The sequence below is a fragment of the Ailuropoda melanoleuca genome, chromosome 1, assembly GCF_002007445.2.
Source record: "Ailuropoda melanoleuca isolate Jingjing chromosome 1, ASM200744v2, whole genome shotgun sequence".
NCBI lineage: Eukaryota > Metazoa > Chordata > Mammalia > Carnivora > Ursidae > Ailuropoda > Ailuropoda melanoleuca.
In genome coordinates, this window is record NC_048218.1 from 171,165,486 (window position 1) to 171,191,585 (window position 26,100).

The 26,100-nt window shown below is 40.6% G+C and overlaps 1 protein-coding gene across 2 annotated transcripts in view; it reads right to left on the reverse strand.

Moving 5' to 3' along the window:
• The window catches only part of TBX20 (T-box transcription factor 20), a 56,855-nt gene extending 31,438 nt beyond the window's left edge, over positions 1–25,417 (reverse strand). Inside the window, exons 1-6 of one of the 2 annotated variants that reach the window (XM_034670389.1) lie at positions 24,716–25,417; positions 21,177–21,432; positions 20,029–20,124; positions 16,131–16,239; positions 11,341–11,499; positions 3,370–3,446 (exon numbers count right to left, since the gene is read on the reverse strand). In XM_034670389.1, coding sequence (XP_034526280.1) covers positions 3,370–3,446; positions 11,341–11,499; positions 16,131–16,239; positions 20,029–20,124; positions 21,177–21,432; positions 24,716–24,842 — 824 coding nt within the window. In that variant the 5' untranslated portion in view covers positions 24,843–25,417. Of the gene's footprint in view, positions 1–3,369; positions 3,447–11,340; positions 11,500–16,130; positions 16,240–19,959; positions 20,125–21,176; positions 21,433–24,715 lie in introns of both variants that reach the window. The other variant, XM_002918656.4, reaches the window with a different exon arrangement.
• Positions 25,418–26,100: the final 683 nt, after the last annotated feature.

A 26,100-nucleotide genomic window follows, 5' to 3' on the forward strand; every position in this document is an offset into this window, starting at 1 on the left:
AAGAAAGTATGTGTGTAAACTTTAAAGGAAGTAAATGTTCGTACATGCATAAGAAAGTACCTGGACGAATATATAAGTCTTTGCCAGTGGCTATCTCTGAGTGAATGTGATTTGTTATTTATTTATGTTCTTTTTCTTACTTGTTAGTATTTTTCTGCAATGAGCATGAACTCTCTTTGGGAAAAAAAGGAACCTAACAAAAGAAACTTAATTTTGAAAAAATCATTAATAAACCCTCCTAGTTATTTTTCCTTTCTCAAAAGTAATACTGTGCTTTCACTTACTGTACAAAGTGCCCTGCCCCCCCCCCAAAAAAAACACCGACTGACATTCTGTTTATTATCTGACAGACCAACAGATAATTCTTTCCCTGAACTCAATAATTATGAATTCGGTGATACTAAGAAATCCCTTTGGGCTTTTGGTTTCCTTCTAAGCTGTCTGTTATAGGTATATGTGCAAAGCATCCGATGAAAATGCTTTCCACTTTTGCTAATGAGATGGGTTTCCTTTTACAAATGAAGGGGATGCTCTCACCGAAGAGGAAGGGTACACGCGGAGCATGCGAGACAGTCAAGTGTCTGAACAGAACCTAGTAAAATGAGAGCAGGAAAACTGTTATGCTTTATACAGTATCCCAAAAGCTTGAGCAATTGTAGAAGAAATAATACAATGAGTTTGGAGGTATAAGGCAAACAGATCCAGCCCCAAAGGCATTTTTGTTTAGGTGTCCCACACAGAAGCCGTAAATCTGGAACAGGAAACTTGAAATCATTAAGGTCACATATTTATAACATCAATTCAATTAGGTTAGAAAAGTGCAATTTCTGTCATCATGTCATAAAAAGATGTGTTTTTGTCTCAGAACTCTTATAAGGAAAAGTCCCCTATATTGTTACAGATAGGGCTGTTTTCAATCAGTTACAAGGAGCAATTCAATTACTAGATGGTTTAGTGCAGTAACTGACTCCAGACTAATTTAATTTCTTTAGGTCTCTAAAGATCAATTGATCTGATTCGACCCATCCCCAAAGGCTGTTTAGGGAAAATTCAGACTTAAATACCTGGAAGTGAAATCCAAAACCTTGGCCAATTTCACACTACTTAGGTCATCCTGCAAACTTTCAGCTGGTCACAGAAGATGCTCTCTTCGCCCTCAGACCATTGAAAGCTACTCAGCTTCATGGACATGTGAGTGCTCCCCACATCGGGATGCTTATTCAATAAGTGGAAAATGTGCCTGCATGCATTATCAAATCTGCTGTTCTAAAGGGCAGTCAGTCTGGGGACTCGTATCTCGTGAGCACACGTGCAAATAAGGGGCTATTTTTACCCTAGGAGTAGTTTATTAAGACTATTAGAAGTACACTTAGTTGGGGCAAAAAAAATATAATTATTTCACATTTTTAGATTTAAAAAGTGTTTCTTAAATGTCACCTTACTTAGTTCTCATAATAAATCTTTGAATGAGCAGGGTTATTTGTCCCATCTCCTAGATGAGGGGACAGAGGCTAGGAGACTTCTCCAGGGTCACTCAGCCAGTAGAAGGCAGAGCTGGGACTCTAACCCATGAGTCTGTCTTCCAGTATATCATGCTCACCCCTTGATCAGAGACAGAAGATAAGGTACACACTATAAAAACCCACCACTACTGTCTCATTGAGCCACTGTCTTCATTCTTACCTGCTACCTGACTGAAATGGAGAAGTTCACCTTTAATCCAACCTGTATAGATCCAGTTGGAATCATTGCTTCTGGCTCTCCAGAAATAAGAGATGAAAAAGGTCATGCCTGAATGACAGCAGCCTTTGTCAGTGGACTTGCGTGTCACCCACACTGCTGGCGCCACATTCTCGCTGACTTGGGTGTCAAGGCCTATCTGCATGCTGTGTCCCACCTCATTGGAGAGCTATCCATTTGGTGTCTCTCTGCAGTCTGCAGTTGACTTTCAACCACAAGCTCAAGTTTCCTTCCCTGATTTCAGCACCCTCAACCATTTGTCAAGCTCTCCAATGACTTCATTTCTCTCTTCTACTCAAATCCCACAGCACCTGCTCCACTTTCAGCCTCTCCTACTGGCTTCTCTGCCTCCCCACTGAGCCTCTATATCTTTTCCTCCAAATCAAAACCACCCCGCTACACTCTGCTACTTGGGAGGGCAGAGGGAAGGATCAGATAGCTATTGCTAAAACAGGCAATGACCCCTTCCTCTGCATTTCCTGGACGGGTTGGAGAGAAGTGCCGAGGTCAGGAGATGTGACCATGCATCAGGTAACAAAGGGTGCAACAGAAATGCAGCCGTTGGTGGGGAGGAAATCACACAAAGATTTGGAGGTAAACTACACCAGAGGGCTGGTGGCTAGAGTGTACCACCTGTCAAAGACTGTGGGCCACATGAAAGAAGAAGTACAGAAGATGAACAAGGTCTAAAGATCTAATGTATAACACAGTGACCAGACTTGATAATGCTATATTGTATAACTGAAATCTGCCAAGAGAGGAGAACTTAAATGTTCTCCCACAAAAGAGAAGTACAGAAAGTTACACAGTATGTGTAAGGGATACAAATAATCAGGTTGAAAAACCTTCTCCCTAAAAAAACACATCATTTTTTTTTTGACATTCCCATGGGCAAGCTATGGATCTCAACATAGTCATTCCTCGCCACATAGATGACCTCACATTGTGTAAACCATTTTAATAAAGTAAAAAGTGGAGGAAGTTACAGGCACATGATTGTCACTTGTCTTCTTAAAGGTCCCNTTTGTTCCCTCTCTCGCTGGCTGTCTCTATCTCTGTCAAAAAAAAAAAAAAAAAAAACTTTAAAAAAAAAAAAAAAAAAAAAAAAAAGGTCCCGAGACCTGATGTCTCTCCTATTAAATAAAAGGAGACTCTGTCACACGTAAAACACGTGCCTTGAATTAAATGACATCTCCTTGCTTCAAAGTTCCAAACTACTCATGTTTTTCATGCCAGCAAAGATGTCTACTTCAGAAGGCAAGGGTTATCAAGATTCCATTTCTCTGCGGAGAAATTTCTCCCCAGCCACTCAAGAGATGAAGCTTAATATCATCAAAAGGATTGAGTCTTTGATAAGGAAGAAACCCTATTTTTTACAGTTGAGTCAATGTCCTGACCAAAGAAACCACTTCCTCGGAAACAGCACAGAGCAGACGCAGGTGCAGCAGCTTTCAGAGCTTAAGCAGCTGCATATCTACAGGGCTTCTCGGTGGAAGGGAAGGTGGGCTGGGGATCGGACACTAGCTACAGTAAAGTTATGGCACTTTGGCGTTGAAAGGAGTGTGTTCTTACAAACTCACTCTTCTCTTTATCTTATCTGGACAAAAAAGTAAACAAAATTCTCATTACCTCTCAATGTCAGTGAGCCTGGAGGAGTCCCGGAATCCTTTGGCAAAAGGGTTGCTATCTATTTTCAGCTTGGTTATCTGCAAAGGAATGAATGGGTAACAGAACAATATCATTTTCGAGGTCAAGGAAGTAAAATCAGAAATAAAGAGTCTGTTCATTTTCCACACCGCCCCAAGAATACTTAATGTTTCTCAGGATCATGAGAAGGGTGGAAAGTGATAGAGAAGTTCACAGGAGGGATGATTCACAGCTGGGTGGGACAGTTGGTCAAGGAGGGCCTCAGAGGTGAGGGATTTGAGGACTGGCTGGTCCTAGAAAACAGCCTGAAGGTCAACAGATAGAGACAATTAGGGAAGGGGACTTTTGTGAACAGTGTGGTTGCATGGTGAAGAATTTAAGAGAGCAGTGAAAGGCTAGGGCTCCCCTGGGGAAAGGGAGAGCTGTCTATCAGGCCAGCATTGGTGGGTAATGGGGAATACAAACAAAAATGTTGCCTCCTGCTAACTTGGCAGCATCATTTGTGAGTCCTATGCACACACATATGTAACATAATGGAGAAAAAGATAAAATGGCCAGTAACAGCTTCACATTCAATACTGTGCTGAAATACGTGACAGAAATACATGATATAAAGCTTTCAGAATATAAATTTACCCCTGCTCCCCTTTCCATCTGACTAAATTAGAATCAACCAGTCTTTTGTTATCCTCCCATACAATGCTATTTATAGACTGTGCTTATATAAAAGAAAATATTCCCTAATAAGAATCAGTCTGAAGTATTAAGTATCTAAACTGTGCTAGTCATAATTCCCACAGTATTAATATTAATGTAAAAAGATCCATTAAATCATATGCACTGTGCCTCCAAAGACACAGACATTAGGTTGTGATGCAAAAAAATAAACACCGATTAAAAGATATTCAACTTGTAAAATTCCTGATTAGAGCCAAAAAGAATCCAGGAGGACCAAGACACAGGTAATCACTCTCTGATTTAGAACCATAGACACTTTTAAAGAGAGTCATAGCCCATTGGTATCAGAACAAGAACCCACATTAATCTTTAGAGAGAGATGCACAAAACAGTCTTAACCTGGAGAAAAAGTTATAGGTTAAGGCATGTCCTCCTCATAAGCACTAAACACAATCAAAAGAGATAGCCTGAAATACTCTTTCACCAAAACACAACTTTTTCTCTGATCAGAGTGTACCTGCTACTCATTTTAAATCATTAACACCTAAAGAATTGCCTTTTTCATTACAAAAGAAAGGCATTATTTCCCTTTTTGAATTTTCTAAATATGAGCTAAACAATGTACAAGCTGTAAAAAAGCTACTTACCTCACTTAAAATAGAACTTCCCACACTACCCTATCCAGAGACTGCCCTTCTCTGTCATGAACACTGGCCAGTTCTAAGACTGATTATTTGATAGTATTAATTTTTAAGAGTGCATGACAGTGTCTCACAAATGCTCGTTAGCCTTTTCACTCCAGTGCAGCCAAAAAAAAATTTTTTACTAATTTCCTTTTCGGCTTAGTTAATGAATATGGTAAACAAGGAAGGAAGGAAGAAAACTGTTCTTAGTGAATAACAACAGCTAATTTAATTTGCATATAAAGAAATACACAGGAACCTCTGAGGTGGCCTCTAACGTGTGGCCATACAGAGTTTGCAGAGAACCCACTGCCACCACTTTGATAGCCATGGATTTCTCAAGGGTGAAGTCTGTTTCAGTCATCTTTCAGACTACGATTTAGTTTTGCAGGTCCATTTTCAGGATGCAGGAGAAAACTTTTATTTGTTTCATATAAACTGTAAGCATCTTCTAAAGCACAAGCAATTATAGTATGTTCTATGACTATAAAACACCAACCAGAGTTTTAAATCCTCAGACAGGAGCTGCGTCCCTTTCTATTGAATAATTAGAAGTTAAAATGCCTTATGTTTCTAAAGCGCTTTATAGTTCATGAAAATGCTTTCAAATTAATTCATCGACAGATATTTAATGAGGACTGATTACTTATCATGCACTATGCTAAGTGTTGGATGGTGCAAAGATAAAGAACACGTGGGCCCTGCCCTAATGGAGCTTCAAAAGGCAAGGCACAAGCAGAGGGACACGTAGCTTACCAGAACTGAAGGTGATTTACATGCCACTGAAAGAGGGGGGGTGACAGCATGCCCACTGCAGGGTTAGTGACTTAAGGGTGAACCAAACCCAGATGAAAATTTCAAACGGAAACTGTGAGATGGAACAATAAAGTCAAGTCATCTTTGAAGTCAATTCTTATGAGCTAATTAATAAAATTTAAAAGTGAGTAGACAACATTTCACGGAGACAGTGGCAGATATCTGATGGAAGAAGTAATTTTGAAAGAAGTCCTTTAACACCCATTCCTCTAAGATGTGAACCGTATGAAGCTTTGCTGGAGTCTTTACACACTAAAAGAATACAGAGTATTCTCTCTCTGCTGTCATGATGAAAGGACTTTTGATCTGCTTTGTCCCTGTAAAGGATTTTGAAAATTGTATGTGCTTTTCTTCATTATTTCCAAAAGGTAAAAGACTATTGGCTCAGAACATGACGATTGTCATAGAGAATAAATACTCTTAGCATGTGTGTTATTCAAGCGGTATGTCACCAGATCTAATATTACTGTCACAACTCTGAGAAGTGAATTACATTCAACAAATGTTCAGATTTCTTTGGAATTTTCTTTCATTATTAGAATTTTCTATTTCTAAAATCTTATTAGTCTCTCTTTCATAATACCCAGGCAGATCACTAGTAACTTTTTTCTTTTCTTCACATTCTGGTATAATTTCAAACTATAGGAAAGTTTCGAGAATAGAATGAGGTACTATCATACACCTAGATTCACCAATTAGTTACAGCAATGATTTGACTTCAGTGTGCTAATTAGAAATGGAGTTTAAGACAGTAACAGGTATTTACTTTCTCTATAGATCATTTTATCTAATTCCAGGGAAAATAACTGCTTTTGGAAGTTAAAGGGAAAAAAGCTGAATGCATGTCTTATTACTAAAATTGTAGGGGGGCCCTGGAGTAACACTACAATTTCAAACAGGTTTAATGGAGTACTGATAAGCAGCACAAGGACTGTGAGTTAAACTTCTTAATGTACCCACTGCGTTCACTGTGCCATCACTAGTCTCTGGGTTTACTGGGGTGTCAACCATAAGCACCCCAGAAATGTTTGTTGAAATTTGCTTCAAGGACAAGCAATCAGAAATAGGATTTCATCTTTTTACTAGTTATAGACTAGCAAAACTCTTCCTGAATTTACCTAAATAGCATTTTATTTTGTTTTCTAACTTTAAAATAAAATAATTTTTAAACGGCAAAATTTTAACGTTGTAGGTAATCAGGTAATCATACAGTCATAGATTTTATTCCATGGATATTTCAATAAAAACTAGTAGCAACATAGAAAGAAATTCATTTCTAAAGATACAGTTTCATATCCCTTTATGCTATTTGGGAGAACTAAAAAAGTTGTACATCTGTGAATTGATGAGAGAAAGGACCCAAGTTACAGTGATCTCGGCTGGACTTCATTTCATTTGTTCCCTAATACAGAAGCCCTGCCACTATGTGTAACGCTGTCAAACGATATCAACCATGTCAACGGGGATACTGCAAAAGATCCCCAAATAGCCAATATGTTAAAAAAAAAAAAAATACGAAACTACAAGTACAGCTTATAACTCAAAAGCAAAATTTAAAAGCAGCAATGTTTTTTGTGAGGAAAAAGCGTTATAGGGCAGCTTGCATGCTTATGAAATCCCGCAGTTTTGTGTGTGCTGCGTATATGCAAATCACAGACTAATTCAGGCCAGAACACGCCACTGTTTTTTCACCTGTTATCTCAATAATATAGGACTTCACTCTTAACATCTCCTTTATCTACAGATAACAAATGTGTGCAAAACTAGAGAGCAAATTTTGACACCTCCAGCTGTACTGAGGAGAAGGAGACCTTTCCCGGTGGTTATTATTCCCAATGATATCACTGGACTCTGAATCCAGCTGCGGTTCCCAGCCACAAGGTGAAATTGGCCCTCAGAGACCATTTCTCCAATTATCAGGAAAAGATCTGTCCAAAGGCATTTAAAAATGAAACCTGACCTACACTTCAACTCTACAGCAACAGTCTGCCTGCTCAAAAACAATGTATGACCTTTAAATTTTAAATTATAAAATAGTTTGTTGAAAGTGTAATGTATTTAGGTTTTATCTAATAATGTAAAGAAATGCAATCATTTCCTTGCAAAAAAAAAAAAAAAGAGAGAAAAAATAGCAAAATATGCCCCATTTTCATTACTTACAAATAAAACTACCAGCCACAATAAATGAGAAGCTTTTTCACAAATTCTGTTGGAAACTGATTTTGCTTTTAATAGATATAAAAACAACAGTCCTGCCCAAAGTTTAAGGGATATGAAGGTGATCCTAAATGTGAACTTTTAAATCTTCCTCTCTTTTCTTTCTGTTCTTTGTGCATGGAAAAATTCTAACACTTAAGCTAAGTACATGTTTATTTCCTATACATTTATTTTATTATATATCTGGTATAGGAAAATAGTACACAAGCATGGGTACAGCTGTGAAAAAGTGGTATATGTGGGGAGGCTTGAGAAAGAATCAAGGGTAAGTTTAGAAAATTGCTTAAGACTAATGAAAATACTAGCCCCCAAATTGATTTATTCATCCCACATATGTTTATTGAATGTGAATTTTCATTGGTCTTATGCGATTTTAAACCATTTGCAAAGCTGGCTTTTTAGTATACCAAAGGAAATCTTTATTACCTGAATTGAAATATATACATGGCATGGGAATTATGGTTTAAAGGTGGATGTAAAGAAATAAACTCAGACATTGCAGGATCTATTGAGAAAAATTAGTTCTGAATCTAATCACTTCTATTGTAGGTTATTTAGCAATGAAATGATATGCTAATCCTATTAATCTTCATACTTAATGATGCAGTGAATGAGAGCTAGGAACTGGTAACTAGATTTTGAGCCCATTTATAATCTCAATTAGAAATAAACGTTTGCAAGAAGAACAACTAATGTTAGGATGTGTGTTTATTAGTACCTTAGTCTGTTTTAATTTAGCAACATTTTCAAATTCATTTTCTAAACCTTGACACTGTCAGTGGTCACTTCCGTGGGCCTGCAGTCTAGTTAGGTCATCAAAAAAGACCCAGAAGACGGTTCTGTCACTTACCAGATTCGTTACCTTGGGAAAATGTATTAACCACTCTGAACCTGCCTTTTCATCTACAAAATGTGGCTTCTGGGGCCTTCTTCAGGAGAGTAGTGTCAGAATTAAATGAGATACTGAGAAAAAATCTAGAGAGATCTTTTCTCAATTAAAAGTAATAAACCCAGGCCATGAATATTAGTTGGATCCTAGTTCAAAAGGGGGAAATGAAAGGCTATAAAAAACATTTGTTGGTCCCTCCTGGAAATGTTAATATGAACTGAATTTTAGAAGATATCAAGGAATAACTCATTAATTTTTTAGCAGTGAAAAAGACATTGTGCTTACAAAAGTAATATTCTTATTGTCAGTATATACTTGTAGAAGTATTAACAGGTAAAGTATTATGATGTATGTTACTTAGTTTCAAATGATTCAGGGAAGGAGAAAAGTATATATACAGAGAAACAGGGCAGGCGAGGTCCAGCAAGGTCACCTTGGATGAGTTATTTAACCCCATGCCTCAGTTTTCCCAGCTGTAAATGCAACATACAAATACTGTTTGTTCCTATTTCATAATATCCTTGTGAAGATTAAATAAGACAATGCACTTTAAATGGTGCCCAGCACACAGTAAGTGCCCAAATATTAGCTATTATTACAATTATGTAGATAAAACCTCCTATTCCAATGTACCATGATCTGAGAGGTCCTGCCAACATTTATTCAGGATTGCTCCTTCACCTATTAAACTAAATCTAAGTTTCTAATTCTTAGAAACTTTCCTTCAGTTTTCTTCAGTCTGTAATTTTCACTAAAAAAACCAATTTACCTATTCTTGCTTTGGTTTTCTTTATAGAGAATTCTGGTAAAAGCAATGAAATTTTCACATGACAAGTTTGGTTTATTCTCAAACATCAACAGACTTCTTGCAGAAGTACAAATCTAATGTCTTATAGTATAAAAGCTATAAATTCAATTCGTGTAAAATGAATGTTTCAGGAATGTTCTCTGAATCTCTGTGTTACATGTGTCCTCAGATAAAAACTGGGATATGTTTCAGATTCTCGGTGAAACAATATTAGGGTTTTACACCCCTATAGACGTCAATCTACACCCCACTTTTTAGCTTGGGCATTCTCTGAGAGTTTCTACTCTTGTGTTGTAACCTTGGAGATAACCAAAAAGTTTTAATACTCGGCTTTTACTTTAAGATGATTAGTATGATAACGTTTGTGCCTTCATTTATCTCATTAAAAAAATGTGCCACTAACATTTTAAAATCCAAGAAAGTGACAGATCCTCTTTGAACACTCCAGAGACAGTCCGATAGTAGCCATATGCCTTATTTATAGGGTGCCTGACAGTTTCCAAAGACATGTTTACACAGCACCACATCTGATCCTCACAGGAATTCCCAAGATGTTCTGGGCAGTTCTTAGCTCCAGTTAACAGGTAAGGAAAATGGCAGCCACAGTGGTGAAGTAAAGTCTACTCCAAGTCATACAGAAATGATAGGCGCTTATGCCTTACAGACACACATCCACGCCTACCTTCTTCTCATATCCCTTCCCTGTGCTCCCATTTCCTCATTTGCGTAGGGTTATCTAGGCCGTCACCTTCACCTTCTTACTTTTCTCGAGACACACAACACCATATCTCCTCTGGCTGACCTATCCCACTCTGGCCTCTGAAACATCTATCAGACATCACCTTACAATTACTCACTCAGAACCAAAATATAACAACGGCAAAACAAGAAGAGGGCAACAGTCCTGGCTACCTTAAAAGTGACCAAATAAAAGCAAGCTACAAAGACCTAGAGAGGCCGCAAACAACCAAATTTGTCAAGTAAACTGAATGAGTTCCTTTTACTGAAGTATATCGGAGGAGTTCTATTTCTGGTCCTTCCTGACCGTGAAAAGTTACTATCCTCTCTTAGCCTCAGCTTCCTCACCACAGAATGTTCTTGTTACCCCCAGCATTCAAGGTTATGCTGACCAGGAAAGAAGAAAATATATGGGGAAGTATCTACCAGCACCCAGCCCTCAGTAAGACTTTGATAGTTATTTACTGAGTTGGACTGAACCTTATGGATGAAGAAATGCATAAACTTGAACTGTGATCTGTAACAAAGAGTAGAAACTATAAAACTCAATATTATAAATTAGTGATCTTGAAGTTAATTAAACACACACTGCTTACATGCTACAGTTTGTTATCTAAAGAGACATTTAAAATCCTCTTACTAGAATTACCTTAAATCACAGCTGAATAAGCTGCCCAAAATTTCTGAAGTATCGACAGTTTGTGTGGTTGGCTGGAATACGTGTGTTAATTTAGCAGAAAAACTGCACCTGTAAATTTTGTGGACCAGTGAGTGTATGGTTATATTCATCAAGAGGCTCTAAGAGAACGAGAAAAAGGAAGCAGGTGATTTGCTCAAGAAGAAAATTTGAGAAGTCAGATGGGGCAGGTCTGGGTGGGAGAGTGGGCAATGAACAAACCGACCAAGGGTATAAAGACTCTAGAAAAGGTGGTATAATACAGACCTCAATAACCTTGACTCATGGTCCCTCAACACGCTTAGAGGTTCTGGGGCTGATACTCAATAGCACTTGCCAGAGTAAACTTCAGCTTTGAGTACTGGGATAGCCCTTCTTGCCAAGAAAATGAAAGCAGCTCCCAAATCTTTCCCTTGTGTAGGAAACAAATGGTGAATGCTGAACTTACCAGTTGATTCTGGTAGGCAGTGACTGCTGTGAAAACGGTCTCTGGGAAGATGAATGTTCTGAATTCTTCAGACTTCAGATTGAGCAATGAGGCTGTGTGGTCTTTCTTCTTAATGATGTGCACCCGCGGCTGGTACTTGTGCATTGAGTTCAAAATTATCTATGATGAAGAGATGGGAAGTACTGAATTTTAAGTATTTATATTGCTAAACAGGCCAAAGTGCAATGAGGCAAAGAAAGAGCCATAAGATCTCAGCTTCAAATTCAAACTGTAAGATCAGGTTTACCCTTTCCATTCATAAAGCAGATCCTTTTCATAATGTGCTGCAGAGTCATAGTTGTGAAATCACATTTTATCAAAACAACTGTACACAATACAGGTTGTTCCAAGGGTCCTTTCTAAAATGATGGGAGGAGGAGGTGCCTGGGATGGAGCCCCACGTCGGGCTCCCTGCTCAGCTCAGCCCGTAGTCTGCTTCTCCCTCTCCCTCTCCCTCTGCCCCCTCCTTGTGCTCTCTCTCTCTCTCAAATTAAAAAAAAAAAAATCTTTAAAATGATGGGGGGCGGGGCGCCTGGGTGGCACAGCGGTGGGGCATCTGCCTTCAGCTCAGGGCGTGATCCCGGCGTTGTGGGATCGAGCCCCACATCAGGCTCCTCCACTATGAGCCTGCTTCTTCCTCTCCCACTCTCCCTGCTTGTGTTCCCTCTCTCACTGGCTGTCTCTATCTCTGTCAAATAAATAAATAAAATCTTTAAAAAAATAAAAAATAAAAAATAAATAAAATGATGGGGGGAAAGTCATCTGAAGGATGTTGATTTTTTTTTTTTAATCGAGTCTTTAAAATATTTTTTGCTAGTCTGGTTAGACCAAAGGATGTACAGTCTAAATTTTCTAAAGTACGAACTTATGTATTCTAGGAGGACAGATTGCTATCTATGGTTGGGGGAGACCCAAAGAATTAAGAAAGGCTGTGTGGTATTAGACCTCAGTTAGAGTGCTAAACCCGTTACTTTCTAGCTCCTTTATTTTGAGCCAACCAATCTCACCTCTCCAACCTTGTTTTCTCCAATGCAAAAACATACCTCACAGAGTTGTAGGGAGGATTAGATGATGTAGCCCTTAAAAATTACATAGCAAATAGGAAGTGCTCAGTAAACATGAACATTATTATTATTATTTGTTGTTATATATATATAATATAACGTTATATTATTGTTATTATTATTACATTGATTCCTGGCTTCCAGTTATAAACCAAACGTGAATGACAGTGATAACCATCTTCCGTTCTATAGCTAGTAAAAGTTGCCCAATACTTAGAAATCATGAGCCTACTATGGTTGTTAACAAGGCAGTATTTTTCATGTATCTTTTCAATAAAATATAATGATTTGCCATTATGAAATCTGAGCAACAGAATTCACTTTTAGATATAAAATTTTTCCATATATTCCCCTCTGCCACTCCGAAAGCTACCTAAACTGGTAAAATTGGGTATGTCCTTCCTGGAATAACAGTGCTGACACTATATGCCCTTCATCCCAAGGGCCTAGCAGAGAGCCTGGCTCTCAGGGGAGGCATGTGATACATCCTGTGGCAGGAGCAGGGTCAATGGCATGCAGTGTCGTTGCAACTAACGGCTCCCCTGTTTTCTTGGCTAACATGGGTGTGGTAGATGAGCATTTTTGCTAGTTGACTTTAACAGAGTTAAATACTAGTCACTGTGGGATGACTAATATAGAATCAGTCTCTCCCTGTGCTGAGATGTAAGCCAACTTAAAGTTACAGGGCATTAACTGGCATTGAATTTTGAACACGCCATCCTTTTATGGTCCCAAACCTGAATAGGAATAACTGAAACAAATGAGAGCTTCAAATGAGTTGAAATAGACTTTAAAAAAAAAAAAGTCATCTCTTTATATAATGTGTTTATTTCAAGGAGTTCAAAATATTTATGGTCACTCATAAAACTGGAATAAACTCAAAGTGACAAAAGTAAACTTCTAACACTGATATAAGAAAAAACCTGGGTATTCATTATATGTGATACTAACAAGTTAGAAAGAATTTTCACACATACACATACATATATACACACAATGGAAAAAGCCCTAAGCTTTACATAATGTCCCCTCTCCCCTACTTACACCATCTCAAGGTCAATTTCCTCTGGGAAAGGGTGCCAAAGAAACTCAAACCTCAGACTGAATCTCAGCCCCCTTGACTCTCTGCTCAAGACCTCATGGGGCTAAGGAACACTAATAGAAATGTCAACTTTGCTTCACTGAATAAATAAATTCCCTGAAGTAAAAAATTTGCTTGTTTTAAAATGAAAAATGCATCCATAAGAAGGGCTTCTCCAGAACTAATTCAAGGAACTTGGGCTGAATGACACAGGATCTAAAAATCTTTCCTTGTAGTTTTCAGAACACATTATTTATGGTGACAAAAGGTTATATTAAAGCTAAAATGGATATTAACAACCACCTAAGACTAAATAATTTGTCAAGGTCTAATCCTGCATAACCAGATGAGAAGTCAGAGCTCCTAAAATACAGCTTGCTGCTATTTCTACCCATGAAGTTGATATTAAAAGGAAAACATATTAATTCTGGACAACTGAGCTCAAAATGAATTCTCAAGTCTTTCTGGAAAGACCCAAAAAGTGCTTCTAAAAGCTTCACGGAAGGGCACCTGGGTGGTTCAGTTCATTAAGCATAGCAGGGAGATCAGTAGAAGAAAGGGAAGAATGAAGGGGGGGTAAACAGAAGGGGGAATGAACCATGAGAGACTATGGACTCTGGGAAACAAACTGAGGGTTTCAGAGGGGAGGGGGGTGGGGGGATGGGCTAGCCTGGTGATGGGTATTAAGGAGAGCATGTATGGCATGGAGCACTGGGTGTTATGTGCAAACAATGAATCATGGAACATTGCATCAAAAACTAATGATGTACTGTATGGTGACTAATATAACATAATAAAAAATTTTTTTTAAAAAAGGCATCTGCCTTCGGCTAAGGTCATGATCTCAGGCTCCTCAGATGGAACCCTGTGTGGGTTCCCTGCTCAGCGGGGAGCCTGCTTCTCCCTCTCCCTCTGCTGCTCCACCTGCTTGTGGTCTCTTGCCCTCTCTCTCTCAAATAAATAAAATCTTAAACAACAACAACAACAACAACAACTATTCCAGGACTTTCTTCAACGTTTTAAAAAATAATAATAAAATTAAAAATAAATAAGTAAAAGCTTCACATATGGAAAATACCACAACCATAAAAAATTTTGTTTCTCCCTGCAAAGATTTCAGTGGCGTCAAGAAATTTTAATATGAATCATAATATGAATTATAATTCATATGAATTTAATATGAATTATAATTCATATGAATTTAATATGAATTAATTTAATATGGCATTAAGAATGATCTGGCCTGCAGAAAATGTCTCCCAGATACTTCATCATTTTTAACCTGAAAAAAAAAATTCTATCAATGAAAACGTCTTTTTAAAAAAGCAGAAAAAGACAATTATCCCAACATTCTTAAAGATAAAAGTCAATTATCTTTTCCAATACATAAAATAACAGCAATCTATTAACCTATTTGCAACATCGCAACAGTACCACTAGCAGAGTCATGAGTTAACCTGGTTACTCTGATTTGGTCATGATAAACAAGGTCTCTTGTGGGCAAATGGGTGGTGGCAACGCCTAAAGTGATTTATTTGGTTCCAGTTTCAATCAAACCATTTGAAACCATTGGCAAGAACTCTCTAATTCACATCTACTTATAACCATTCCTTTTTGAGAAATGTTCTGAACTTCTAAATTGCATAGATCCAATAAAAACTAAAACCTTGAGTAACAAGAGTCTTAATTAAGGGGTAAGAGAGAGAATAATTATATCAAAATATCTAAGCCAAGGGAAGCAACCAATGAAGTGCCAATGTGATTTCTGGCAAATTGAGGCAAAAAAACAAAGAAACAGTCCTCTCCTTATCAAAAAGAAGTATGCAAGTCTAAAGTTTTCTTAGCATAAAATCTAAAACAATTTTTATGTAAATCTTTTAGAGCATGGAATAACATCATTGTGCCTTACAAAGCAGACTTATCAAATGTGTAAAGGCCTGTGTCAATGGCTATTTATGCTGTTCATTATTGATATGGACTCAATTCCAATTTCTCTTTTTCCATATTTTGATGAACTCCTTATGACACAAAATCAAATTGCTTTGTTTTTAATTTCAAGATTTCTCTGTGCTTTAATATTCATAAGACTCTCTACAATAGGGGTACCTAATGAGTAAAGAGCACTTCCCCAAATTTATTTGGACACAAAACCCTTTTGTTCTACCGTGTCTCACATGAACAAGCTCTACAAAACACACTTTGGGAAATCCCCATAGGAGATGTCAGCCCCATTTCCTTTACACTGTGTTACCTAACATACCACGGACAGAAATCAGATGTTTAACCCAAGAACTATCATGGCCTCCAGAATGCACATTCCCTTTGTTTAGCTGGTGCAGGTAGTAAAGTAGTTGCAGTCAGGAAATTCAGTGCCGAAGGTTCCAGACCCTCTTGCACAGAAATGGCATACAGCACCCCCGTAAGTGACTCTTGAGAAGAGCAGTCAGGGTTCCCTGAACAGCACGTGAATGTTCTCACAGAATGACTGAGAGATGGAAGATGGGATGGGGAGAGGGAGGGGAAGCAGAGACTGAGACCGAGGAAGTTCTGAGTGACTTCTCCATTCCATCCCAGGGAATCCACATAACCCAAGGCACTGTACTTACATGGCCATGCTGATCCAGTTCATTGTTGGTGAGTTTCACCTTTTCAAAAGACACCATCTGCTTGAGTAGCTGCTCGCCAGTGAAAGGAGAGTCTGGGTGCACATACAGCCTAAGAAAATTAGGAGAGAATGTTATTGAGACATCTTTCAAAATCTGTTCTCTGGGGGTTGTAAAATATTCTGATTCTAAAGGAACACAAAAACCTCATATAAATGGTGAGTTTTATTTGCCCCAGATAATCTCAAATTTAATAATATAACAGTATCAAAATAACTCTAAAATATCTAAATATGTTTTCTTCATGTACCAATGATCTAGTAAATTTTCTATTGTCTGCTCAGCAAGCCATTTTTAATTTTAAAATTAAAAATTAATTTTAAAAATTAAAAAATTTTTTCCATTTTTCTAATCAACTATTGGCTTGCTTCAGTAAAATATGGAATTTTATTACTGTTGTAGGTATTTTCAAAAGAGAGACTAGTTTCTACTAACTGTATAATGAGTTCCTAGTATAAATACTGCTAAAAAGCAACGAAGGCATAAAGAACTGAAGAGGAAACAATTCTAAAGAATCTACTCATTTACACTTGAAGATGACTCAGTTTGAAGTTCACAAATACCAGACAAAGTAATTTTAATACAGCAACCTGGCTAACTTTTCATAGTCTCCAGATCACAGTCTGTTGCTCCTTCCACTACCTTAAATACTACTACTTTCATCTAGTTAAGTGCCCACTAAAGAACAGTGAAAATAAGCTGGGTAAACCTCAAATTATTCAGTGCATTTATTCATAAACAGCTTATGGGGGGAGAAAAACCTTTGATGGGAAAAAATGTTTTATCAAGTATTTATCATTTATTGATCAGCTGCTATGTGCAAGGCAATCTTTTCCTCACAGTTAAATGCAGGCCATCCGTTCTACCAGCGAGTATTACACAAAGCCCAACTCTTTGTAAATTCTAATCCTGGTATCCATTCGACATAAGCTTTTCTGAAGTCAGGGGAGATTACAGAACTCATGAAAGAGAGCGAAATATCCCTGATTTAATAGGATAAATCCTTTTATCCATTTAACAGGTTATTTATATCTCAATTTTATATAGGATCCTTATAACTTTGATTAAACATAAATATTATGGTTTGGGTTCAAAGTCAGGGGAAAAAGTCACAAAACATTTTCCTGCAATACTTATGGAAAAAAACCGAAGAAGTCTGTGCCATGCTTTGTCACAAAGAGGACTAAGAACAAGGTGCCCATGCTGATGTGCTAAAGCCCACCAGAAGCAAAGCACAGAAAAGGCACTAGAAAGTCTTACTAGACCCATAGAACTTTAAAGGCTTTAGGTGTGTGTTTGTCTTCCTGTTTGTTTTGGAGAAGTGCTCAAGAATGCCTTTCAATTGAAGTATTCCTTGAAGACACAACCATAGTACAGTTTCAAGTACACCACTCCAAGACCAGAATTTTACACGTGCCTACCTACTCCGCCAAAAAAGTTTCAAAAATATTTAAACTCCTAGAAACTCATGAAATGTTCCCTCTTTATCAACTCAACATGTATAATCACATTAATAAATTCTCAGTTACTTTAAAGACAACGAAATGTCCTATATGAAAACACAACATTATTTTAGATAATGTCTTGCCCATTGTTGAGGTCAAATGATATCGTCAAGTATTATTTCTTCTGATTAGGAACAACTTTCGTCTGAAATAAAATGTTGCAACAAGAACCACATCAATACAAAAATGATCACCTCTGGGGAACCTGGGTGGCCCAGTTGGTTAAGCATCTGCCTTCTGCTCAGGTCAAGATTGGGCTCAAGCCTCATCTGGCTCCCTGCTCAGCGGGGAGACTGCTTCTGAACCCTCTCCTCCCAGCTCCTGCTCTCTCTTGCTATCTCTGTCTCTCTCTCTCTCCCTCTCAAATAAATAAAATCTTAAAAAAAAAAAATCACCTCCCGTATTCCTCACCTTTCCCTTATGGAGCTATGAAATATAGTGCTATTTTTTAATAATAATAATAAAGAATATTTGCTTAAATTATCTAGTGTATTTCTATCCTGTAACACACTAAACATTTTTATCTAATATCAATATAAATAAACTGAAGTAAGATGAATGAAAAAGCATACAGGAAACCCCTCCTCTCTCAAGTCCCCCAGGACTTAAAATTCCAGCAATAGCTTAAACATGCTTCAGTTAAGATAGTGTATTGGTACGTGCTTTCCTTCTCCAACCAGGACAGATTAGTAACATAAACAAGGCATGTCATATTTCCAAAGTCCTGCTGGCCTGCACCAGTTCCCCATACCTTCTGATAGGAAGAAAACATATGCTAAATAAGAGCGATTAACTTCTTAAAGGAAAGACTTTGGGGGAGGGGGAGAGGATTTGCTTATAAAAACGGTTAGGAATCTGCTAAAATGCTTGTCTCTCTTCTTTCTCTCTCTCATCTAAAAAGATTTTGGAAAGTTTGGAAGGAAGCTTGAGAGTAATGTGAATCAGCTATTTAACAATAAATAGTAAAGAATACTGATTATAAACTACTATAAACTGGTGAATCTTGCTCAATTTTTAAAAAATGGGTATAACATTTTTTAAAGAAGTTCTTAGCCCTGTTGTTATTTGATATACTGATTTGTAAGGGTTGGGAAGATGTCCTTCCTAGTCTGTTGTGGGAATGGAAAACTCTTGAGAGGCTTCTTTTAATCTCTTCTCCAGTGTATTTAGCATACCGTAAACTCAGTAATGTGATTAACGACTAAGCAAGCTTAATATTCCATCTGAACTAGTATGTGTAAACTGTCGGTGTTGGTTCTGTGTCTTGACTAAAACTCCACACTCAATACTTACAAAGAACCAGCCATAACTTCAAAGTTCCTCAATCTGTACATGTAAATAAATTCTTAATTCTGATAATGAATTTCCGGCCAATTACAAAAATTAGATAGTCATAAAACAACTTAAAAACAGTGAATCTTGGTTTTAGAACCCTAAATGTAGAGCCTGCTAATACCCTTTGTTTGTATTAAAGTACGCAGTTAGGTTCCTATAACTTCAGCTGCTACTTTTTGCATAAACTAATACATGCTCTTTTTTTCCCCTAGAAGGCTAATTTGGGGAAAGCAGCCACAATAAAAAACAGCATGTGATTTTTTTTAAACAGGGTTCTCCTTTTTGAAAGACATTATGACCCATGAATAGCACAAAAATAAACGTATATGAGCCCTAACATATTGAGTAATGCTTCCTGTAAAAGACTATTAACCTGATGTTGAATTACACGCATCTACTGAAGTTACTACGGAGAAGGGGGAAAAAAGAGCTCTTCCTACTTAAAATGTCTGAGTCCTTTGGTCAAAAACAACCACATTCCACCAAAATGACCTTTACTGTGTACAGATATAACCATATTATTTAAAAATATTTACTATAAGCAACCACTTTACTGAAATGCACGCTTCTAAAAAAGGATTTTTAGGGCAACCACTTCAGCGTTAGGTGTATTCAGTCTGGTATTAAGTAACCAACTAGAAATGATGGGTGCCCTATGAAATGGGTCCGGATTTCTAATGAATATTCTAACTGAAATTAGGAAAGTGTGGAAATGAATTATGAGAAAGATAAAATTAAAGACAACATTCTGTCCCTGCAAACTCTGCCTTTCTCAGATAGTTTGCAGAGTCAATCCTGGAGCCTCTGCACTTGGAATGCTTTCTACCAGAAAGCACACCGCTGTGAAAACACATCTGCTTGAAATGCCGGAGACATTCTGCTCTCCGGGTTAAGACGCATTTTGCTCTGCCCAAAAATCTGGAGGCACAAACCTGGCTGGCAGCGGCGGGTCTGCCTTGCCAGCCACCAGCCAGGAGGACCGGTGGTAGGCGTAGCGGTACCTCTTGTTGTCCACGGGGACGATGTCCATCAGGACTATGTACTTGGCCTCAGGATCCACGCCCGAAAATGACACTCGGATGGTGGGAAACATCCTCCTAACACAGGGAAACAAAGAGAATCGGCCAGAGCTCATACTGCCGAAGGAGCCCACCGAATTAAAGAGGGAGGTCCTACTCCCCTCCCTACCTGGCCCCCCAAATCCTTTTTTGTTTCCACCAAGATGTGAATTCGGAGACCTTCCTTCTCTCAAGCATAGATAATTTTAGGTATCACCTTTGCAGGAGTCCTCATTGCTAGGTGAAAAGTTTTGTTTTGTTTTCTAATACCCAAAGGTCTGCGATTAGGGAAAATCCTATCTTCTATTATCAAGCCTGTTAGGCTCCCAGATCAAAGTTTCTGCAGCGGACCGAGTCGCCCAGTCTCCTAGGGTTGCGGAGAGAAAACTCCCTCCAGCCACAGAAATCTAGGGTGGGGCTGGGTTTCTGGAGACCCTGCAGGTATTTCCCAGAGTCCAGAGAGCTGGAGTGACAAGGGATGCCATCTGCCACCGACCTTCAGAGTCTCTGCCCCAGGACTGGGGAGCCGCCTGCACCCCGGGGCTTCTGCCCACCCCCTCCCTGCCTGCCCAGCTACAGCACCAGCGAGCCCGTAGCACCAGCACTCCATCCTACACAAAGTGTGGTCGTTTCAAATATCATCGTGCACAGGTTTTAATTTTAGTTTTTAATAGGAACTGGCGGCTTTTGCAAATTGAGGCCAATAAAGGGAAGGAGCTACCTGCCTCCCTCCAAGCAGCCAGCAGCCCGCCCTGCACTCCCAGCATGAGTTCCCGCTTCCCTCCAGATGCCTGCCCCAAGACCAGAGCCCTCTCAGACTGCAGCGTCCCAAGATCACTGGTCCCTGCAACCCTTTCATCAAGGCCAAGGTGGGGTTTTTCATGGCCAGATTCGGAGAAAGTAGATGCTCAGACAATCTGTTTCAGCAGTTCCTTCTAAAATCAAGCCAGTGGAAAGAAGCCCTCATTAAACGAAGCTTCCTCTCAGTGCTGTGGATTCCTGGGGTTTCAGCCAGTGCCTGGGAACACCCTGGGCCGCCCAGGGCGCCATTCTCACCGCCCCACCCCTCACACAGCAAGGCCCCCCGCTACCTGCCCGACTTGGTGATGATCATCTCTGTCCCCAGCTCGTGGAATTTGTCCCAGAGCTCCTTGGTCTCCAGGCTGCAGGCAATTTTGGCCATCTCCTCACTGGGGATGATGGGGGTGGTGGGGATCAGCGGCTCAGTGCACAGAGAGGAGGAGGATGGGCTGCTGCTGCTGCCCCCACCACCAAACTCCCCGTGAGCATCCAGGCTGGTCAGTTCGCCCAGGGGCTGGGCACACGATGACTTCTCAACAAATTGTTCTGCAGGCAAAGAGAATGGAGGATGACAGCTGACGCTGTCAAGCAAAGATACAGGATGGGGAACAACGCAACTAAAATAGGTTCTGGACTGGACTTTGGAAAAGTTAAGTTCAGAAACTCCAGGAAGGCACTGATAACCCATCAATAATATATATATAGTTTACTGAACCCAATGAGTTCTAAAACTAACAGCTTATTACTACTATTATGAAAGCCACTTTGGGGATTAAAAATGTAAGGAGTGGATAAAGGGAAAGGAGGTGGTCATGAAAGATGAAAAGCAACTATTCCTGTTGTCACCCCTCTCAAGTTCTAGACTTTGCCGCTTGTAGGATCTGGTGCCAGTCCTTCCTGACCACCAGGAGAGACTTTTCTCCAGGGAGACCAAGGGAATGAAGAGATCAGGACCTTCCTTACTTCGACAGAAACTTTCCCTTCCGTCCTGAGCCTTCTCTCCATAAGAAAAACTGAAAAGTGGAGGGGAAGTGGAGAAAAGTGAGGATGTGGTTGAAACAAAAAAATTAAGTTACTTCACTTCTCTGTCTGGCTCTCCGTTTTCTAGGCTTGGTCGATATGAGGTCATTTTTACAATATCCCTCCCAGCCTGAGATCTTATGAAAGGCTCTAACATATCACAGAAGTGAGCTCCCCAGGCCATTTTGGGAACCAGCAGGAAACAATTGCTTGAGGGCAGTGTGTGTATTTTTCTCTCAAAAAGGTCCTGGAAGGACCCCCCATTCCAGGTTAGCAGAGAATTAAAGTAGGAGGAACGCCATCCACCATCAGGCTGGAATACCACTGCCTCTGAACCAAACATTCTCCTCCACAGCTGATAAGGGCCTAGGACTACACCAGTCACTTTGATGGAATACAGGGGGACTTTTGTAATTGTCCCAATTATCTTGCATCCCTTAAAAAAGAAACTACTTGAATCCGCAATGTGAAACTCATCTCTAAACAATTCTGTTCTGAGTGCCCTCAAGGAATTGAAACAAGTTCTAAATGTAGGTATATACATATATATGCTGTACATCATATAAAATATTTTATTTCCCATATTTCTCCTTGACTTGAGGCAGGCAAGCAGGAAACAGGGAATTTTTTTTATGTTTTCTTCTCTTACAATAATCAACTCATTTAAATTAAGGATAACCCAATTAATTATCTCAGCCTTATATTTTCAAATTCAAAGAAAGAGAAGTACGCCATGGCACAATCTTATTTGCAATGAATATTTTCAGAAACACATTCATATAATGTCTTTATAAGGAATCAACAAGTAACCTCAGAAATTTTCTTATTTTCTGACAACTGAAACAGGCAAAGTCCCTAAGCCCCAGACTAATGACCATCAGGGTTGGAAAGTGGAGGAGGAAGAAAATGATACAGAATTGATCTAACACAATGTTACATGTCGACTGTATCTCAATTAAAAAAAAATTTTTTTATAGAAATGTTCTAGTGGTCTAAGGCAGTTCTTGTAAATAGATTCAGTGTGTTTAAATGGGCAAGCATGAGACATTTTCAAGTCCCCACCCCACAGCTGCTTCAACATCTCTCTCGTGTTCCAAAGTACCACATTCTCTCTGTAACAGAACCTCTAGGTGTTTCTCTTGCAGGAGTCCTCGGCTTATTGTGCTCTGTTGCACTGGCCTGTGGAAAGGACGAAAATGCCTTCTGGTTCTTACAGAGCCTGTCTCAAAAAGCCCAGGGGAGGGATGCTCATTTTACAGACTGTGTGTGTTTGCGGTGGGGGAGAGGAGATGGCTTTATAGTTTAGAATTTAGATAGACGGTGAATATTCTCAGGAAAAGAAACAGAAAAGAAAGCAATACTGAAATGAGGTGAAAATGGCATGTTTCCCAGTCTGCTGTCTGTAATTCTGACAGGAATTTTAACCCCAAGTGCTCTCTTCCTACTAGCTACCACTGTGATGGCGGTGTTTATAAAGAATTCAGAGGCCCTCTAAATGGGAGTGGGTAATGTCGGGCAGTCTCACAAATATAACTGAAAGTGATGGTTAATATTTCTGTAAACAGCTGGGCTTTCATTGGTTGTTTCCATATTTTCTTGGCAGGCTTAGATTTCGGCAGGAGGGCAGGTGGGAAGAACCAGGATAAGGGAGTGAAAACCTTGGAGGGGAGAATTTTTGACATTATATTTTCTGGAGATCTGGTTTCCTTTTCCTTGGTTCAAAGCTTGGATTTTAGCTCTTTCTTTCCTCTCTGCCTGGCCCTCTTATTTTTCATCTCTAACACTTTGTCTTTCATACTACCATTGTTGTTTCAGATGTGAGATGTTACAAGTATTAGAAAGGACAGGGAGAAAGAAAGAAAACACTGGGGAGAGTTAAAAAAGAAATATTACCCTAAGTTTGCTATTTGATGTTTCTCACCATTTTTAGGGCATAAGATGATCAGGATGTGGAACAATTATTTCCCTGGGACCCAAGAGGTGATGATAACACTTCTTTCTCTGCCAATTATAAAGGGACTTTGAAACACTCAAGTCCAGCAGTTTCTTTCCCACACAGTTCACTTGTGCTCGGGGAACATAATCCTTAATTTCCCTTTACTCTGAGCCTAGTGTCTTCTATAAATGGTAAAGGTTGTTAAATAAACAGTATAGCTAAAAGTTGAGGAATTTGGAAAATGGTTACTGGCTAATGTTTTTGCCAACCTCCACTGAAAATGATGGCAGCTATAAAACGATGTCTCACTGATAAGTCTGGAGCTTCTGTGAAGACAATAGTTCATGTGGGGAGAAATGGCTTATTCTACAGCACTTGACAGTGTCTTTAAGGAGCTGATTCTGTTTAATCAGTTGAAGTCAGAGGAAAAACAAAATTCAACTAGTTTCTTGTGAATTGGTTAGTCTCCTTGGTGTCAAATGCAGACGCAGGTGTTACACGTATGGTAAATTCTGTTGAGTCTTAAAAGGGGTTAATTATTATTTATCCCTGACTGTTTTTATCCCAACAAAGTTACACACACTCTCCTACGTACAACCTGAGACGGGGATTCTAGAGGAATGGGTAAGGAAAGTGCCTAGCGCATAGAAGAGACTCGAAATCCGCTGTCCGTGAAGCTCCTAAAGAAAATTTGGGAGGAAAAGGAAAGAATCCCCCATCCCTAGCGTCGGGCCCCGAGCCTAGGATCAGAAGCTGCCTCGAGCAGGGAAAAGCCACCCTCGCGAGCCTCCCGCAGGCAGGGGACCGAGGGACAGACAGAGGAGCATCAGCCCCGCCCCTGCCCACGGCGGACAATCAGGCAGCCAGACTTACCCAGAGGTTTGATGGTGTTCTCAGTGGCCTCCTTCTCTTTGGAGCCGCCGCTCGACATGAGCGCGGCGATGGAGAAGGCGTTGGCCCGGGAGGACAGCTGTGGCTTGGGCGACGCCGTGAACTCCATGGCCCCCAGCGCGCGGTCCTGGCCACGGACTGGGCCTGCCGAACTGCCGTCCAGCTTCCCCAAGGGAGACAAAAACCGACACACAGCGCAAAGTTTCCAAGTGCAATCTCAGCGGAGTCGGGAACTCCAGATGAGTCAGCCCCAACCTCCCAAGAGCTCCACACTGGCCTCTGTCCCTCACCGCAAAGCCCTCCAGCCCCAGAGACTTCGAACCAGCCGGAGAGGACAGGAGGGGACCAGCAGCGGGCTCAACCGGGTGCTCGAACACTGGGGCGCTCCGCAGGAACACGGGCTGCGCCGCCGGAAGGTGGAGACGAGCATCGGACGCGCAAAGCCCAGGGGTCTTGCCGCACCTCCTCTGCGTCCTTCCTCCCTCCACGCGCTGGGAACAGCCGGAGCAGCCCAAGCTGCAGGAAGGTGGCGACCGGTGGAGCGCCGCTGCGAGGGAGCGGACGCCAAGGAGCGCGAGTGCAGGCGTGCGGAGCACGGCGCGGCGCGGAGGACAGTGCGCCCGGGCGCTCACAGCCCTGCGCCTTAATTTGCTGGCGGCAGCTATCCCGGCGGCCCGCAGCCAGTCAGCGCCGCCCCACGTCACCGCTTCCTGATTCCGACGCCGGGGGCGGGGCCGCGGGCCGGACAGGGAGGGCGCGTCCCGGGCGCGGTTCCCGCACGGCCTCGCGCCGCTACTGGCCGGGAAGCTGGCGCCGGTTCGGAAAAAGTGTCACCACCACGCTGCCGCAGATGCCCCTAGCCTGGTCTCCAAGTCCCGGGGCGGAAGGACGTGCGTGCGGTCGGGAGCGGGTATTTTTGAAGCGGCTAGGACGCGGGATTCTGGGAGTGGCCCGGTGCGGGAATCTAGACCAGGGGTAGCCTGAGGGAGTTCCTGCTTCTTCCATTCTTTTTCTTCCCAGTGCTCAAAGTTCCAAAAGAAAGTTGGGAAGCTCTAAGTAGAGTGGAAACCGGCGCCACAGACCCAGCACCTAACGGGCCAGATCCTATTCGCGGGACAGCTCCCAGGGCTGGTCCCCTCACTCGTTGGGCTCCAAAATCTGTCTGCTTGTCAGGCGTACTGGAGAGACACAGCCCTGCGAAGGATATGCTAAGGGAGGGCTGCGAGCGTTTGGCAAAGAATGCTGCTTTCAGAACCACGGCTTCTGCTGCACACCAGTGCGCCACTTACCCTGGGTTCTTGTTCCCGAAAGGGACTCCGGAGAGTGGGGCCTCCACGAAGGGAAGGCTTGGGGCGGCGCGGTGCCGG